Consider the following 19,906-nt stretch of genomic DNA (forward strand, 5'->3'; position numbering starts at 1 on the left):
CTTTGAAACATTAGAAATAACGATTTATCAAATACTGGAAACGGTTAAAACTTTCAGCTGTTGAACTGCTTCTGGAGTCAAAATGAAGTTTCATTCATTAAAAAGTCGGTGACGGCCAAACATGGTGGTGGTAGTTTGGTAGTGTGGGGCTGTGGGATCACCTGGGTGATTACTTATACTTAACAAACCGAAAAACTCCAAATAAATGTAGTGTTTCAGGATTCAGTAGACTGATTTCTTCTAGTTTCATCCGGTTTTCCACACAAAGAGAAAATGTTAATTATTAAAATAACGTTTCCTCACATGCAAGAATTTGAAAAATGTCTGTCTGCTGCTGCATCCCTTACAGACCTGGACACAGGATGTGGTCATAAACAACAAGAACCAATCAATAAATGCAATGATACAGGACACGCCCCCTTTTTTCTGTCAACAAGACGACCCAGGTTTTTAGGATTTTGGCCAAAAACGACATCATCGCCGTCACTAAAAGACCACTGGCTTTGAAAATGGAGCAGAAGATGACTGGAGTGGGACTCTGAAGGGATCAGGAACCAATCTTTTCCACGCTGCTGCGCTGCCCGCCCACACATGAACACACAGGTTCCTGTGAGGCTTCAAGCTCGATGAAGAGCAGAAGTGCTGGCACACGGTGACAGGAACGCCACTCCGCAGGCCGGCGAGGAGCTTTCCGAAGAACGTCACCGCGACCCTCAGGTGTGCTCTCCTCAGCGCCTCCGTCAGGAGCATCAGACTCCCGTCAGTTTTTGATTCTGGCAGCAGAACCACACAGAAGACAGTCCGGACGCTGGCTGCTCTCGTCACTCTGGGTCGTCTATAAATAGCCTCGGTGAGAGCCGACGGCTGCTCGGCGTTCCTATCTGCTGCTTTCTAACCCAAACAGAGAGCTAAAATGGAAGCAGGCCGCTGTAAATCCTGCCGGACAGACACATGTGTAGCACATGGGATCACAGCAAACGCACACGCTGAGGGGCGTATGTTTACTGCACGCACAGTTTAGAAAGCTCCAACAGGCCCTGAAGTGGGCCGTGTTTGGCCGTGGTGACATATGGTGTTTAGGTTTAAGTGCTGCGAATAAACAAACTTTATTAGTCGGGTTGAGGAACGCCTGATTACGGATGCAGGCTGTGTCTGACTTTTGTCTTCGTGGAGACGTTTGCCGAGACTCCAGCTGAGTGACCCCGCCGTCGTCTTCCACACAAAACTGGTTATTGTTTTTGTGTTTTGTTGTGCTGCTTTGGCAGGTAAACATGAGAAGACCACGGGAGAAGCTTCAACACAACGACTCTAATGAGAGTCACGTTTTTGTTTTTAAAAACAGAGCCTGGGGCTTTTAATTTGTCTGCAACACGGCAAACGCAGCAACACGGAGAGCACGGGGTGCATTTAGAGAAGATAACAACAACTGTGTGTTAGGCAAACGGCAAAAAGCACAGATGTGTGTCCTCCATGGAGTCTGGGCAGTTCGGAGGATCTTAAAAATACTGGAATAGCTTATTCAATTTGGGGAAAGATCATTAAAAACAAGTAAGTAAAAAAAAGGCATGGTCTGGATTCTGATTGGCTGCAGGGCATCTATAAAAAAATGATGTTTTCATGACACATATGCACGAAAATTTGTTGAAGTTCTAGAAATGTTGAAAAAACACAATTTCGTAATTGAACTTTTTCCATTAAATCCCAATTATTTGAATGAACACAAAGTAACTGACGTGATAAGTCATTCAAAAACACGGATGTGAAATATACTTTGATTGACAGCCAATACATTCACATTTCTGCCACGGCGCTAGCGCTCTTCATCATCTGTCAAAGGAGACGTTGGCGTCTTCCTCAGGCTGTGGAGCGGCGAGCTCCTTACATGTGGGAGGGGCTACGGATGAAGACATTTAGGGAAATGATGGTTGGTGATTTTCTAGAGGAGCTGTGGGTCCAACAATTACACATGACACGCTCAACTTCTGATGAGCCGTGATGCTGTGGGACCTCTGGTGGCGCCCGCTGTGCAGCAACCAAGGCCGCCAGTTCCTACCAAGAAGCGCATCGCCATCCGGCTGTTGGTCACATGACTCATTTAAATAAAAAAGTGTTTCCATTGCAGTTTTGTGAAATATGTCAATTTCAATTTGCTTTAACAAACACCTCCTGGCAGTGCAAAACGTTTTTTTTTTATTTTATAGATGCTAGTTTTTTCAAAATTGCCGGGTTTCCATTAGGAGCATTTAGGATCACAAATCCAATTGCCGCAATTTCCTAGTCAATGGAAACGCAACTTATGATGGAAATGCCAGGATCTCCGTAACATTTTACCATCAACAGCAATGTTATCTTTAATTTGAAATAGTTTGGTGTCTTTCTGTCTTAATGCTTGATACGGAGTGAAAAACTGTTTTATAAATAATTTCAGTATTATTTAAAAAAAATATGGTTTGCCTGTTGATCCACATGTAATGCTCAGAGTTTTATTTCTTTAATCAAAGCGATCTAGAAAACTACTTGTGGACTTCGTTTGCTTCCTTGAAGCACAGTTTCTCAAAAACAAGCAGTACGAGGCGAAGTTTCCCTCTTAACTGATGCTTCGGATCACTTTACACGACGTTCAGCAGATCAACCTTCTCTGCAGAGCGAAGTCGTGGAGGCTCAGTAGCCGTTCCCATGACAACGCATCACACATGCATCCGACGGTTCTCTTTTCTTGAACAATTTAAACCTAAAAAATAAATCCATCAAAGTTCTAATCTAGATTTTGTATATTTAGTTCACCGTCCACCGCAGTTCACGCCTTCAAGTCGTCCTTTCATTTCACCTCACCAGGCATCATCACTTACTTACAATCCAAAGATCATTTATAAATATTGGAGAATGACAAAAAATTGGTTAAACCCTTTTATTTTTACAGTGAATAATAAATCAGGTGATTTTATGTGGAACATATGTAAATGTAAATAGGGTTTGAAGTGAGAACCGCTCAGTTTAGGAGAGATTTTCACCTCTAAACAGAAACAAATAAAGAACGTCGTGCTTTGAAAAAACCAGAAGATGAAGACAGGAAACTTTAACCTGTTACTTAATTCCCCTGTACCATGACAAGACAGCAGAAAAAAAAATGCTGTTCACCTTTCGGAAAATCTTTTTACTAAATATTGAATATAGAAAGTGAAATAAACACCTTCAAAACAGAACTGGCAAGCATCAAACCTCAAAGTGTGAAAATAATTCAGAGAAGTGCCGGGGGTCACGAGGAAGGTCCTGACACGATGACAGTGACCGTTTCCAGATCTGTTCTGTGTCGGGCATAAACACAGAGCGACTGTGTGGCAGCACGTGTCTGTGCGGGAGCGTGTCGCACCGAGGGAGCGGGACGATGTGTTTGTGTGCTGGTTATTGATGAGTGCCTTAACACCCCTGAAGAACATCCTGCTGCCGTCAGCTCAGAGGAGACTGAACCGACTTCAACGTCACTCACTGCGGCGTTGAAGTTTAGGCTGCAGCAGCAGCAGCAGCATGGAATAGAGCTGTTTTCAGCTTGTTAAGGCTTGCTGTGATTCAGGGAACTGCAGCTAGAAGCTTTGGACATCAAATTAGTTTCAAAAGTGTCTTTTCAGGCTCCATGACATCATGGCTGAAACAGCTTTATCAGGTGAAGACAGGAGCGACTCAACATTAGAGAAGGCAGTTGACTTCAAATACTTCCAATGTAATTTCCATGTCAACATAATTTAAACCTGTCATCACACCAAACAAACAAACAAAAATACTAAAATTGTGAGCCCAAGTTCACACTTTTAGACACTTTAGTGAATTCACACGAAACAGGAATGCAAAAGTCACATAGGCTACGTTCACACTGCAGGCTGAAACGACCCATTTCAGATTTTTTTGCGCCCATGCGACCTGCATCTGATCTTTTCATGACAGTCTGAACGACACAGATCCGATCTTTTCAAATGTGACCCAGGCCACTTGAGTATGTGGTCCTGAATCCGATATGTATCCGATCTTTTCAAATGCGACCTCCGTCTGAACGGCCAGGCCTCATGAATCCGACCCGTACGTCATTGATACGCTACAAACGTCATAATTCTGCGTTGAAGTAGGCGGGAACGAGAACATAAACATCAACCATGGCGGACGATGCTGCTGAGACCAGTCATTGGAAGGGAAGCGAGGTCACCGATGTGATTCATATTTGGGGTGACAGCTCCATTCAGGCCAAACTCCAGGGCTCTCATCGCAACCGGGCAGTTTTTGAAAAAAATTCCAGCTAAATGGCCGAGCGTGGTGTTGAACCTTTCCCACGATTACTTTTTTTTCCCTTTCCCACCGTGTTCATAAGCGCAGGGGACCGAAGGCGGATCCTCCTTCGGGGTTCACTTCCCCTTTCGGACCCTCAGATTCTCCAGAGCGGGTTAATAAAGAGTCAATAGCAGTTCTGCTGGGGGAAGGCTTCTTTTATTATCATTCTCCTTCCTCCGTAACGCACAACATGAATGCGCGCCCCCACTGTCCTTCGCTGCACGCGCTCTCTCCTGTCTCTTACACGCGCGCACGGTCCCAGCACACACACATCCCAATTCCACAACAGTGGGTACAGACGATCCTGGCTCCAATACCTTCTTAAATTGAGAAGATTGTAATTGTGCTGGCTCTTTTGTGAAGATGAATGCAATAATGCAAAAGAGCTCCGCTGTTGACAACACTGTTGTTGACATGCATTGTTGACGTTAGCTACTTCCACAAACAACGAATGACGTCGTTCACCGTTGAGGACTCTTCTGCGTGTGCGGGTAATTTCTGGGTCATTTCACGGTCACAGGAGATCACAATAGTTTGCATTTAATTGGAAATGTGAACGGCCTTGCAAAAAAATCGGATTTTTAAAAAAAAAAATCGGAATTGAGCATTAGGCCCTGCAATGTGAACGTATCCTTAGAGTATATTAACAGATCTATTTCCAATTTTCCAAATTTTACTTTTTGAATTTTTTGGGTGTATTATTATTTGTCTGAACGGCACATTATTATGTTGATTCTTCACCAAAAACAACCCCAAAGGGGTATTTTGATCCGTTCACACATTTCTGATTATTCCTCTAAAAGCCTGCTCTCCGAAGACCAGCCCCTCCCAATCCATGAAAACAAGTGGGTCCTCACATTGTGACGTCACAAAGTGAGAACAGCCCCTTCCAGGTAGAGTCAGCCGCGCCCCCAGGCTAACATTCACGCCCACTTTGTCCATGGAGCTAGCGGTGATCGGATAAACGTTTTCATTTTATACACACCATATGCACATCCATCTTTGCAAAAGTTCGGTGTTGTTTGTTTTGGTGGGAGACACGCTGCTGAGGCCGGCTCTAGGATGATGTCATGAAATGGGCGACACCCACAAGGAGAGAAAGGCGGAGCCTCAGAGATCGAGTCGTCTTACTTCCCGGTAGGAAAATGAGCTGAAAATAACAAACTTTTTGTTTATTTAAAAAAAAAATCATTCTATGATGTGTTAAAGGTAATATATGATCATATACAAGTACATGGATACAGTTTACTCTGAAAGGCTTAAGAAAAGCATGATATGGGCCCTTTAAAAGGGTTCACGCCATTGAATATTTTACCATTGCATCAAAGATTCATCACCTGAATTTAAAAAGAATTTACAGAATCTTGATGGAGGCAGAAGAACATTTGTCCAGATGATCAGACTAGAGGTGTGACTGTGCTCTTCCTCCCTCCTTCAAACAGCCGACTAGTTTACTTTCAAGCTTTGACATTGTAGAATTTAACTGGGATTGCCCTAAATAAACCCCAAAACTATTTCAAAGTCTAAAACTTCTCTGGAAATAGGGTTTGTCTTACATAAGAAGCCTTATATTTTCATCTGAAATGACTGGAATCTTATTTTTGGACGTGAACGCTCACCCGAGGGATTCCCCCCTTTGAGCAGATGAGCATCTGTGTTTCCACACCTGAGATTCTTGTGTCAGTGTGTATACAGAGGGGCATTTCTCAGAGGACAGCAAGACAATAAGACGCAGACAAACAGTCTTCTCCTCTGGGAGGCAGACACAGCAGTGACTTAACAAACCCAAACACTTGGGAATCATTTTCCACAAGAATGCCCCTGGAAGCCTTTCAGTACGAGTCCTGCACGGAAATAGAGACGACGAGCGTCCCAAGACGGACACGCATCTGCAGGACGACTGGAACCTGGGTCGCAGTAAACCTCAGGATTCATGAGATCAGAAAAGATCAGAGAGGAACCTTCAGAAAGACAGCACAACTCTGACAAAAGAGATGGAACAGAAATGGAAGAGAATGACGAGAAAGGAAGAGACTGCTTCTCAGCTGGACAACAATGGAGCTTCTATTGAACATGTGAGCCGCCACTGCAGCAAAGAAAAGTAACTCCAGATAAAACAAATAAATGATGTCACAAATAAAAGAAAAACTGCGGCAAATAAAAAAGCCAACTTTCACATTTATCCAAATAACTACTGTTACCCATGCTTTAGACTATTGTTAGCATGATAAAAAAATAACAAAAACACAGTAATAAACTGCTGAAAGTATTGTCTAGTATGGTATGTGTTTTGGTTCCAGACTGTCAGTACCTGTTGTTAGTTGTGTTTGTCTGACGCTGCTCTGGGGTCAGACCGTGCAGTGGTGCATGGAACAGTGTTTGGCTGTAAAGCTACAGAACTCCATTCACCTCTCGTTAGTGTCTCTCTGCACACCGGATTTCTCCACGTTAGCCAAAGATGAGAATAAATCCAGAAATAATAACTCCAGTACATCCAGAATGTATTTGCATTAGAAGAAAATCCCATAATGTGAAAGGATCAAGAGCATCTAAAGATGAGAAACAACACGTAGAAAATTAAGAAACAAAACTGAATAATTAAAGCCAACGAGGACGCAATATGCAATGAACTTTAAAAAAACAAAACAAAAAAACAACGAAATTCAGGGAACATTGTCTTCAGAATTTCTACGATACCGGTGCAGATAGTTGTTAAAATAAACCATATTTTGAATCATGTTAATATAGGTCCTTTTATTCTAAATAAATGCATGTGGTAGTTATTTAGAGATGTATTTTTTTGTTTACATGTTTATTTTAATGTTAAAGCCCTTAACATAAAACTCAGGTAAATCTTGAATCTTTATACTACATTTACGCTTCCAAGTGTTTTTTTTTTCAGTTTCTTAACAAACCTTTGGGACTTTGAAACGAAAACTCCAAATAAAAGGGTTAAATAAGCGTTGTGGGAGTTGGTTTTACTTCTACCTTTTGCAGTTCTGTCTTGCCACGCCCTAAATTCCCACAGTGTGCAGCACTTTGACAGAGATGCTGTTACTCTTTACAAGCTCAGATCTTCGATATGGACTGTTTTGAGTTATTTGTCTGCTTCTTCTATAAAACTAAAAGAAATCTTCTATAAAAAACAAAGCATAGAAGTGATTTTTGTGCAGAGATGTAGCATCCACCAGCATTTATAAGATGTCACACTGCTCATATCTGATGGAAGTGACGTTCAGGTACCTGAGTTGTCTGTCCTTGCAGACTGCAACCATGACCAGCAGGTTTCCCAGGACGCTCATCAGCATGACCAGAGACAGGAAGCAGATCAGGGCTATCCGCTTTGGCATGCTGTCGCTATGGAAACGAGAGAGTAAAAAAGACAACACTCAGTAAGATTTTAGGCCTTTGGAATTGAACCCGACTGCTCGTGTAAAATTCTTTGTTTTTCTTTTAGGATTTGAAGGAATGTTTAGCACAGCGATGCAGAGTAAAAGCAGCAGCGGATAAATCATCACGAGTGAGGTGGAGACTGTGTTTGTTCAAGCATATTTGTTCTTTCTGCTCCAACTACATAAATACTCAACAGATTTAATATCACAGATCACTTGATTAGTAAAAGCTGGAAGTGAAATCATGAGGCGCTCCATGTCCGTAACGTTCGGGCTGAACGTTTGCTGAAGTTTTACGGTAACAGAATTCGCCCAAATTTTATTTTGAAGGCTAAAAGAAATCCACAATTATTATCTCTGCTCTGTTTTCATTTGTGTTGGTTAGTAGCTTTGGATGCATGTTGGACTGACCATTTACCCTCTTCTTCTCTGCTTACCAAACAGCCGGGCTTTGTCCAAACCTTTTTAAATGTCCTTGAGCAACATGGTGTCTGGATTTTCCAAAGGCTTTTTACTGATTTTTTTCCTTGTTACTTGTTTTTTACTTGTTTAGGAGCACAAAAAACACGATCTGTTTAAAATGATTGACCTCTAGATCGTCTGAACACAAAAACAGGACCAAACACAATGTGCAAATCAAAAAAAGACTCATTTTGCCTTTCATGTTTTCACAGAAACACAGTTTGGATGAATAAAATGACAATTTCATCCCAATGTTTTTAAGGAAAAACGTGTTGTTTTTAAGCTGGTATGCTGCATATCCTTAAAACAGAATAAGTGTAAGAAGGAAAAGGAAATTGATACTGCTGCTGCCCAAGAGCCCAGAGTCATACTAACACTTAAGACTCCAGAGAACCACAGGGATCAATCATTGAGGAAACTAAACAGAGGAAAACCTTTTCAAGAGCGAGTGACCACAACCAGGACTCATCCTGAAAGAACCTCATACTGTCAACTATATTTAAAACGAAATTGTTTTTTCAGAACCTATTTCAGTAAACTGAACTTCAGTCTCATCTTTTTTTTTTCATCTACAAAAAACAATACTTTTATTTTGAAAATAAGAACCCTCACCGACACTTTGCTTTGAATATTTATTTTTACTTCCTGTGACAGTAACGCATTTGTCATTTTTTAGTTTAAATACTTAAAATCCATTTCACTTAGCATTTGAAAGTAATATTTAATTTGCCTGAATCAGCGATCTCATACAGTACAAATATTTGTACTCGAAAAATGTTGGGAACAGATCGTGAGTATACCAACGATTCATTGAATGCTAATCCCAGCTATAATAAAGACTTTCCAGAATAGTGAAACACAGCGGTGGTAGTGTGGTGATGTGGGGCTGATTTGCTAATTTAGGATATAGACAATTTTAAATGGCTTTTCTATTTGAAAACGGACTGATGAATCTTAAGCTTGAAAGACATAAAAAGAAAAAGGTGGAATAATTTTCTTTACATATAATAGCGCCACCTACAGTCATGAAAATGTAATGTACTAATTTTTAAAGTCTATTAAATTTGGCCTTTTTAAAATCATTTATGGTTTATTTTAAGTGCTTCACTAATAAAAAGAGGATTTTAAGCTAAACAGCCATTTGTTTGTGTTGTACCGAGCAAGAAGCGTTTAAAAGGGCGAGAAATGTCTGCTGGGTTTTTATGATTCCTCAAAGAAAAGATGATAAATGGACCCAAAACTGCAGCCTTGGCATCTTTTTATACTCCGTTGCCTTGTTGGCTCCAGGAAAGGTGCCGTAAAGCATCTGACGAGGTTATGAATCAGAGGTAGCTGCACAGCGTCAGAGTGTAAAACGTCTCGATTAGGATGATGCATTAAAGAAATCCTCCTGATGTTGCACTCTTTTGAACTTGAAGAAATGAGGAGGAAGCCTGAAAGTTAACAAGAAAAAAACAAAAAAAAACAACCCACATCTTCTGAGTGAAAAATAAACGATGAGCGAAGGGTGAGTCTCTTCCATGTCGTGTAACTATTTACGGCACTATGCAAATAAGAGTCTCTTAGCTTTAGGAAGCAGCGAACATCCCTGTCTGCCAAATTATTTTACTCCCAGCATCTGGGGTTCAAAGCAAGAGTGATAGTGTGCAAATGGGGCCTTTCTTTGATCACTGATGCCAACACACTAATCAGATCAAATGGGAACCCTGACAGCTCCTCAACAGAGGTATCATTACTAAAGAAGCTAAGGAAAGGCCTCAGCAAAAACCACTTTGATCTTAAATATGTTGGTTACGCCGTCTGACCCTTTTTACTGCAAATCCAGCTTTGATATGTGCGTCTTCCACCTTTTCCAGGTGACCGGGGGCTTTTGAGCGCCGGCGTCTGCTTTGTGCTCCCTGCTGTTGACATGGCATCCGGCAGACGCTGAAGCAGAGCAGACAAAGGACAAACTCCCCGATCATTATGTGGAGCAGCATCGATCGCTGATGCTCAACGGGGCTTTGAGGCCTTTTCAAGAAGAGATTTAACACAATCCATCAACCACTTTCATGTCTTTGTTTAGAAAAGAACATTTAAAACTCAAAAATGTCAAGTATGAGTTATATAGCAGCTTTGTACTCTGAACAAAACATGTCATTCATACAGAGATTAGGCAAATCATTGGTCTGGACTCCAGGGGTCACCTAAAATTGTTAATCTCTAATTATTTTGAAGGGTCTATATGATGCTTTTCTTAAGCCTTTCATAGTAAACTATATCTATATATATGATCATTTATAACCTTTGGCATCCTGAAGAACGTTTTTTAAATGAATTATGAGTCATTTTTGCAGCTCTTTCTAGTACCCAGAGGTACAACTGGATCTCTGTGGCTCCGCCTTTCTCTCACTGTGGGTACCACCCATTTCATGATGTCGACCTAGAGTCGGCCCCAGCAGCGTCTCTGCAACAACATCCAAACCGAAGATGGATGTGCATATGGTGCATAGGAAAGGAAAGCATTTAGCCGATCACCGCTAGCTCTGTGGAGAAAGTGGGCGTATGTGTTGGCCGGGGGGGCCGGGGCTGGCAGCGCAGACTCTTCCTGGAAGGGGCTGTTCCTCACTTTGTGATGTCACAATGTTTTTGTGGATTGGGAGAGGCTGGTGCTCAGAGAACAGGTTTTTAGACAGGGATGTGTGGATGGATTAAATACCCCTTTGGGATTATTTCTGTGTGAAATTATCATTGTGATGCACTTAAAAGCTCAAAAAGTTGGTTTTGTATGATATAGGCCGTTTAAAAGAAAATGTATCATAAAGAAACGCTTAAAAAACTCACTACTACATTTTTCAAATACACTATGGTCCGGGTCAATACTACATTTTGAGCGGCTGCAGGGCATCCATTAAAAGTGATATTTCCCCTCTAAACGGATGTTCAAACAGCCTGGATGTTCCATATTATTGCACTGGCCCAAACTCCAGTTGGTCACCAGAACAACAGAAAGTAGGAACGTAGGTGGACAGACGTAATTCCACAGCTTAACAGCAAGACGGCAGAAAAGATCTACAGTCTATCAATCTACTGTCATACAGTCACCGTCTGTTTCACAGCAAAGAACAGAGCGGCGGAGGTTAAAAATAGTAGAAATCAGCAGCTCTATTCTCCTTATCAAATTAATATTAGTAAAATCATATTTGTTCACATTAAAAAGACAAATACAACAAAGAAGAAAAAACAAAGATCTGAATTACACTGTAAATGAAATTCTGTGGGGTTCTTTCTAGAAAATGTGGAATCTTTTTCTTGGTTTGTTCCACATGTCATCTGCTGTTCTCATCATGTGGCAATGTAGGGGTGCAAATGTGCTTGGGGGGGGTTTGACACAAAAGCTGTAATTGTGTTGACACCGAATGTATCTGAACTCTGACCCGAAGCTAAGCTTTAATCAGCAACCGCAACCAGCCGCTGACAAGAGCAGGAAAGACTTTAGAAAAGACAAAATGCCCACGAAAGAAAAGCTTCTGCAACTTCCACTTTATTCAGTTGTCGTTGCTGGAGGAAGTTAGAGCCATGAAGATCCTGAACGGATGGATCCTAAACATGCTAGAGGAGGTGAGACAGGTGTGAAGTCTGAATAATCAGATTATAAACAGGATTGAGATGATCGAAAAACAAATGGATGACCAGGAGCAGAACTCCAGAATGAATGATGTTATCATCGCCGCATTGAAAATCAAACACCGGTCAAATGCGCACGCAACAACCGCCGGGAACGGTGAAGAATCCAACGACCAGGAGACGAGCTCTGAAAAAGGGGGAGGAGTTCCTAAAGTCCAAAGGAACTCTGGACACGAACAACGTGGAGATCTGCCGACGGCTTCCCAGGAGAAGAGACACCGACAAAGTGTGTTAATCGGAAACACAAAGCAGCTTATTTGAAGAAATGAGGAAATCTGAAGGGAACCAACGTTTTCATGAATGACAACCTCGCAAAAAGGAAGGCCGGCATCGCCAGAAGAGCACGTTATTTAAAAAATCTGGGAAACATTCAGAACACTTTGGTAAGAGACTGCAAGATTTACCCCAAACTAAGTGGTTCCCCTGAGGAAGCCAAGGTTGTTCTCCTCAGGAGCCTGGAGGAGCTGGAGAACGGGTTACCCACTGCAGTCTAAACTTTCAGAGAGACCTGAATGGTGAGCAAACCGACCTTAAAATATTCAGTGATAATGACAACAACCTGCAAGACATCCACCCTGATCAATTCTTTTCCACTGTTAATATGGACTGCAAATATTACAGCATAGATGACTTTAAAAACTCTGGTAACCCAGAAGGAAGACTGTCAGTCATTCACTTTAACAGCAGAAGCATGTAGACCAACTTTGGAGACATCAAGGACTATCTACAGAATATGGGGCATTCCTTTGATATCATAACCATATCTGAGACTTGGTTCAGCCGCGACAAGGACGCTGACTTTGAATTGGAAAACTACAAACTTAACTATGTGAGCAGAGTAAACAAAAAAGGTGGAGGAGTCACAATATATGTGAAAAAAATACTACATTTACAGTAATTGATAAATTGTCAGTTGCAGTGGATGGAATACTGGAATGTCTTACAATTGAAATATGTAACAATTCAGGGAAAAATGTCATTATAGGCTGTGTTTACAGGTCACCAGGGTCATGCTTAGAAGTGTTCAGTGACTGGATGGAAAAGATGTTAACTTCCTGTGACAAAGTGTCATCTTTCTGTTCTAGCTCATCACTTTTAGACACATCATGTATGTAAAACACAACCACCCAATGTTTCGACTTGTTTAATTTTTGTCATGATTCTCACCTTCTCTTCCTGGTGCCCAAAGAACAAAATGGTGGCCAAGTTCTTCACTTCCTGTTTAGGAGTTGGGCACAGGAAGTGGAAAATATTTGGATTTCTTTGTATACCTTTTGGTTGTAGTAAATTGAGTTTGAATTTGTTTCCAGGACATTAACGTTATGGTTTACAAGACATTTCTAACTTTTATTGAATATTTTCTTTATTTTTTGGTTTAAGTGATTTCCTTGCTGGGTGTGGCCAGTCAAATAACTGGAGCCCATAAAAAGGAAGGAGTTCATATCCAACCATAACAAGACCCAGCAGAATCACTACTCACAGTGCTACTCTTATTGATAATATATTTACAAATAATATAGAATACACTCATATTAGTGGACTAATGATAAGCGACATAACTGATAATTTACCAGATTTTGAACTATTTGACATCAATGGGAAGACAAAGAAAATTATAAAAGAAGCAGTCTATAAAAAATTGAGAAATGAAAAATCTATGATTTCTGTTCATAATGACTTATCCAGACAAAACTGGAACTCTGTTCACAGAGAGAAAAGCGGACATCGCTTACAAACGTTTTGTCCAGTTTATGAACTCTAGAACAAATTTGCCAAATGCTTCAGAAATGATAAAGTGGAAACGTTTGCATACAGCTTTATTACGTAAAGAAGATATACTGTATGACAAAACAAAGTCATATAATTTATCTGTAAACAGGGGTGTTGAAAAAGATTTTTGAGGTCTTGGGCAAAAAAAAAAGGCACCCCAGGCCACCCTGGTATTTTTGAATCCCTAACATTTTTAAGGTAAAAGGAAAAGAAAAATACGTTAATTCACAGACATATTTAGAGTATGTTAAAAGAAATTCTCATGAAATATATGAAAAAGATGCCAGAGAACATCTGTAAACACAAACATCCATACAGGTTTGAACAGCAACTAACAAATGAAAAACAGTTTCAAATCAAATACTTTGACTATGTAGTTTCTTGGTTTTATTTAACATGTTTGCGTTTATTAAATATTGCATCGCTAATTTTTTTTTTTTTAAATTCAAGAAAATTAAGAGATTGGTATTAATTTATGCCAGTAAATGCATTATTGCCTAAAGAAAAGTTAACATTTTACTGCTGTGTTATGTAACCAAGGCATCAAGTGAAACTTGCAAGTGTGCCTGCTGTTCTGCTCAGACAAAGTAACCATATGACTCGCTGCCTAAATAATGCTCAGAAATATTTTCAAAGGATAGCAGAGTCGTTTACTTGTGACCAAAGATTTGCAGCAGTGGATGCAGTTTGCTGTTTGTGGACATCAATGTAAGTCAGTTGGCTTTAAAACTCTGAGCAGGAACCGCTTTGTAAACAAATACACAGATCAGTTTTCTTTAACATGCAGATTACATATTTTTATTGTGTTTAAACATTTTTTCATAATAGTGCCAGTTTGTTCCTGAATCTAGGATCACACTCCTCTCCAAGATTCCAAAACACAAGCAAGCAAACATTCAATTTTTGCTTTACTTAAGTGCACATGAAGAGGATTTTATAAAGACAAAGGAGGATTCTTCAGTTGTAAACACTTTAGGGTCTCATTGGCTCTAAGTAAACAGGTCAGACGTGAATCCCTACCTGAGTGTCCGACTGGAAAACCAGACCTCCCGTGTTCCAGGGTTCCCCTCCTCCCTTCCCTCTTTGTTTTTCTCGGCTGTAATCCCGCGCTCTCTCTTCGCCTGCTTCTGACTTTAATTTTTTTCCTTCTCAAAAGTGTCGCTGGCATAGTTCTGCTTTTCCAGTATTTGGACCCGAGTTGGTCTCAATCCTGCCTGGACAGTGCGGCCGCCCTCAGCTCGTTTCCTCACACCAGCCTTTGTTCCATCCCCGTGAGTTTTTTTTTTTTAAATAATCATACTTTTGTTGGCTCGCCCTGCCGGTGACCCCAGTCTGCATTTGTGTCCCCTCCTGAACCCACAATGACATATTCATGCCGTTACGCAAGAGCTTCTGTGGTGGTTCCACCAGCCGTGCCTAATCTCTGTTAGTATTTCTGGTTCCTCGTATCTTCTTATTACCCAACACCGCCACTTTGAATTGATGCTCCTTTTTCTAAAACACCTTGAGGTCTCTAATCTTACTTCATTTCACTTTTGCTTTTTCCCCTTTTGTCCTTCACTCTGCTTCCAAAAACGTTTCCAAGAAAGGACAAAGTGAACGCACCCCACTGCAGTCTCTCCACTGGCCCGACTGTCCTGGACATTTTTAGCCACTTTACAGTTTTGCTAACAAACACAAAGCATTCTGGGTGATTCTGAAGGCCTCAGCGGGGATCCCTAATTACAAACAACAACTGTCTGCACAGGGGCATTTTCTCTCAGCAGGCAGAGACAAGTGCACCATTATGCAGACGGCCACCAGAGGCCATGGGTACTGCCCAGACGGGTATCAAACGCTGTTTATCGTCAACAGAAAAGGGGGGTGTCCGAAATGCGCTTCCTGCTGCTTGAGACCACAATGGTGTGAAAGCTGAGGCCAAAAGAAAAAAAATAATGATGCTTGAGGTCTGGATTAAAGCTAAATGACAAAGCAGGAAGTCTGCTGAGCTGGAAAAATGTCCTCCTGCCCTCCCATTCAGAAGATGACTTCACTCCTGAAAGACCCATTCCAATAAAAATAGATGTTTTTAGAGTTTTTTACATGTTTTTGTGGCATTTTCTTCACATGATGGAGAACATATAGAAAGAAAATCAGGCTTAAAACTACATTTCTTAGTAATCCTCATGCTTTTCAAGGGGAAGGGTGTCTCAATCCTCTCAAAGATGCAGAGGTTAGAGGACAGAGGCCTTTAAATAAGGTCAAATCGCAGAAATGTACTCTTTTAGTTTAGCAATTACCTACTAAATTGTATGACTTCATGTATTTCATGTTTTTTAGAAAGCCCATTAAATTGAATTTTTTGATTAGTAATTATCCAAAAATTAAATTGGCCTTCATTTTAAATTATCCTTCTTTAGTCTATTCCAAGTCTCTCTCATTTAAAAACAAAAAAAGAAAAACACAAGAGATTACGATAACCAATAAACTGGGTTTCTGGTAATCTAAGGTATTTTAATCGGAAACATCAAATGAATGTATGTTCTTATAATGAAAGAAATAACACTTTATTAGCATTTTATCATCAAATTTACTCCACCAGGAATGAGACGGTAACTTTAGGACTGATGAGCTTTCAGGTGGAAGAATCTTGGTTCCTGGAGTCAAACGTCTGAATTTCTGCATTTCTTCACTGAACTCTGTCTGAAACATGAAGGCAGCAGCAGCAGCCAAAGTCCGATCTGTGTGTTGCATTTACCATTGAATATGAATTTTTAAATCCGCTACCTTTAATGCAAATCCCTGCCGGCTCATTTTTCTCTGGTTAGTCGGCGGAGTGGCGAGGTCAGGACGCCGTCAGAGCTCATGCATCAGAGTTACATCTGCTGTGATTGGACCAACTTTTAATCAACCCACGAGACGCCTGACAAGAGCTCTCGTCGCAGAGACGCCGTGCCACTTTTGGCTGATTGGCTCAGGGGTGTGTGATAAATATCACCTAAACTCTCAGCGGGTCCGTCCTCAGCGCCGAAGCCGGAGGAGCTGCGTTCAAAACTCTGATGGTTGCCATGGCAACTGCAGTGATGCCTTCACATCCAATCTTGACTGACAAACTCTAATGAGTTGTCCATTACCCCTGTTTGTTGGGATTTGCACATACTCCTGGAGGCTAGAGAGGCTGACAGTCTCTGAAAGTTGCTGTTAAATGCACCAGTTAATACCGCCGCTTCCTTTATGAGCCTAATTTAGCGGAAGGACGGGTTTTCCTCGCAGACGGCGTGATAGCACAGATGGGTTTGTGTTAACTGCTGGGAAGATCCCAGTTTGAGATGCAAAAGCAGCGAGAAAACTGGAGTCAGGGGATGATGGGGATGATGAAGCGGTCCTGATGACTGACGTCTCGGTTTCCGCCTCCTCCACGTCTTCTCAGGCAAAACACTTAACCCCAGATTAGACCCCGCACCAGCCGCTGAGCGTGACTGAAGATGAGTGGTGTTCGCTGTCATCCACAGAAACTTACAACATATTTAAAGGTGCAAAACACGACTCTGACCTCAAAACTCGAGTGCAAAAACACAAAATGGAAAGTGAAGTGACAGCTGGGAGTTTGTCTCTGACATATTTTGAATATCTTCAATGACTCTCATCACTCTTTTTTTTTTTTTTTTTACATTTTGGCACCAATATATCAACTGATTGAATAATTTCCTCATAACCATTTTTTACCTGAAGAAAAAATTGTAAATTGCTGCTTAAAATGTGAAGTTAATAGACTTTTGAGGATATTAAAACTATGTGAGGAAGAAATTAGGAGTTAATAAAAAAATAAAGAAACTGTGGTAATATATGAAAGAAAGTGACCTTTTTAAATTAGAAAAATAATTAAATAATAATAATCCTTTAAATTAAAATATATTTTTATTTATTCTTTGGTTAAAAGGCAATAGTATTATAATAATGGCTGTAGTCAACAAATAACTTTTAAAAGTATAAATTTGATCACTGATTCAACATTTTTTTCAACCAGAGTAAACATAAAACTATCTATAAAAAGAAAAAAACAACTGGAATGAATCCCATGCAGGAAAACACTGACATCCAAATAAAAATCAGATCTGTGGTGAGAGTTTCATGACATTGGTTATAAGGAGTTGAATTAGCGGAACCTGGATTTGGAAACCCCCCAAAAACACCCAAGTGCTTGAATGCAACTGTGAGGTAGGGTGGAAGAGGTGTAGTGGTATGGGTTTAAATTTGAAATAGAGCAACCATCCATGAGCAACCCATCAACTTTAAAAAAACAAGGACTTCTAATGACCAAATCAATCGGAACTCATATGTCAACGGAAAATGTCATAACTTGAAGCCTGATTCCACAAGACTTTCACGACAAAGCTTAACTTCACAGATTAACGCTTTCTCTGTAGATGGATGTATGGGAACCTCAGTGATCCACTTTCTATTTAACAATAAGTTCATTAGAATCATTAACATTTCACCCAAAACTCTGTTATTTAGTAATATATCCAGCAAAGAGGGCAACGACCATTGGGCTAAATAAATGCTTTTTAATGGTGAGTCCATTGTCAGCTGCTGTCATTTCAGGGACACAGCTGAGTTTGGCTTGGAAGGAACCCACCAAACCTCTGGCTTCTGTTGTATTCAAGTCCAGAAAAACAAAATGCTGCAGTTTAACAAACGACCACTGGAGGCTGGCTGTAATGAAAAGTCAAGTTTACTTTAACTCTGAATTAAAAATCAAACTTCACATCAAAAGATCCATTCATGTACAAACTGGTTTAAAAAATCGTTCAAATCTGTTTATTTAATTTTTTTAAATTAAGGGTTAATTTTATTCAAGATCAAATGTTTCCATTTTAATGTGGAGTGGTTTTTGTGGCATTATTCCAAGTGCACTACTCACTGTGTCGAGTGTGAAACCTCAAAAAAAAAATGTGCTCGAGAACGAATTATGCTCTTGAAACTGAAAAACACGTGCAATTAAAGTCATTTTTACTGGAGATAAATTCTCACTCTTTTAAGGTGGAAACAGAGCAGGGCGCTGCTTTGCAAACGGGCCACAATAGTCAGCCAATCACAGACACGGACATGAAGGTGGATGTCTGTGATTGGCTGGCTTTTTGCAATGTCTAAGAGATAATTTCTCTCGAGCGAAAATGGTTTTGATTACACGTATCTTTAAGTTTCAAGTGCAAAAGGCCTTTTTTGAGCACGCAAAATTTTACAAAAGCTTTACGCTCCAAACAGTGAGTGTGGCGCTCTGAATAATGCCACAAAAATCACTCCCTGTTTTAAGAGGTGTTTTTGGTAAGTGGGTGGAGCCATGGCGTCCTGCCCAAATGCTCCTATTCGTAGCATTATTGAGTTGGATGGAATAAATTGTGGTTCCACAGTCTACCCTGTGACATCAGAGACTATCTGTCCAGGTTTATATTGTAGTGATGGCAAGGAAGCTCCTTAGGCGGCCGGTTGTCCAACAGCTCTTTATTTAGATTTCTGTATCTGATAACGGTTACAGCATGACTAACAGGCACAGCCAGCTACTACTAACTTCTGCGATGACGCACACACACACTCTCCCACAGGTAGACCCCGCCCCCTCTCTCCATCAGTCACCAGCCCACCACTGATTGACACACACACAGTGGTCTAGCAACTGACAGAAAGAGGGGGGCGCCAGCCACCTGCAGCTCTGTCTAAACCCTGGGTCGTTACAATATGTTTATGGTCCAGACTATTGTGAAGTGGAACCAGGAGAGCTGAGCATTTATGGTTCCAAAAATGCTGCACAGAATTAAAACACAGGAAGCTGTATTTTATTTACTGCAGTGCAGGAGTGCCTCAGCGTTCGCTTCTTGCTGCTGAAGTTACAAGGTCTCACAAATGACCAGCAAAAAACCCCCCAAAACAACTCTTTCTGGTCTCAGTGAAAGGTCCTAATGGAGCCCAAACAGCAGACTGGTGAAGCTCATTTGGACTCACGCCAGCTCTGCCTGATCATAATATGAGTTCTGTCTTTCTTAACGGAGCAGTTAATAATGTGTGGCCGACGGTGAAGGCAGACAACGACAACAAGTTACCACAAATGATAAAAATACGCGCCGAGGAGGAAGAAGAGCAGAAAATTAAAACATGGCTGTGTGGGTTTTCTATGAACTGGCAGGTGGGTTTGCTGTGTCTTCTCCATTCACACACTTTAACAGTTGTAGCTGCTTTTAGCCGTTAGGCTGGGCGGAATTTCACCTGTCATGACATGTATATGATCTTTATGCACCTCAAACCTAGAAGGAGAGACGGAC

The 19,906-nt window shown here is 40.9% G+C and overlaps 1 protein-coding gene across 2 annotated transcripts in view; it reads right to left on the reverse strand.

Moving 5' to 3' along the window:
• LOC101173638 (5-hydroxytryptamine receptor 4) overlaps positions 1-19,906 on the reverse strand; it is a 180,681-nt gene that overhangs the window by 66,809 nt on the left and 93,966 nt on the right. For both annotated transcript variants that reach the window (XM_011480564.3, XM_011480562.3), the window contains exon 3: positions 7,561-7,674. In XM_011480564.3, the coding sequence (XP_011478866.1) occupies positions 7,561-7,674 (114 nt within the window). The remainder of the gene's footprint in view (positions 1-7,560; positions 7,675-19,906) is intronic.

The sequence above is a fragment of the Oryzias latipes genome, chromosome 10 (genome assembly GCF_002234675.1).
Source record: "Oryzias latipes chromosome 10, ASM223467v1".
Classification (NCBI taxonomy): domain Eukaryota; kingdom Metazoa; phylum Chordata; class Actinopteri; order Beloniformes; family Adrianichthyidae; genus Oryzias; species Oryzias latipes.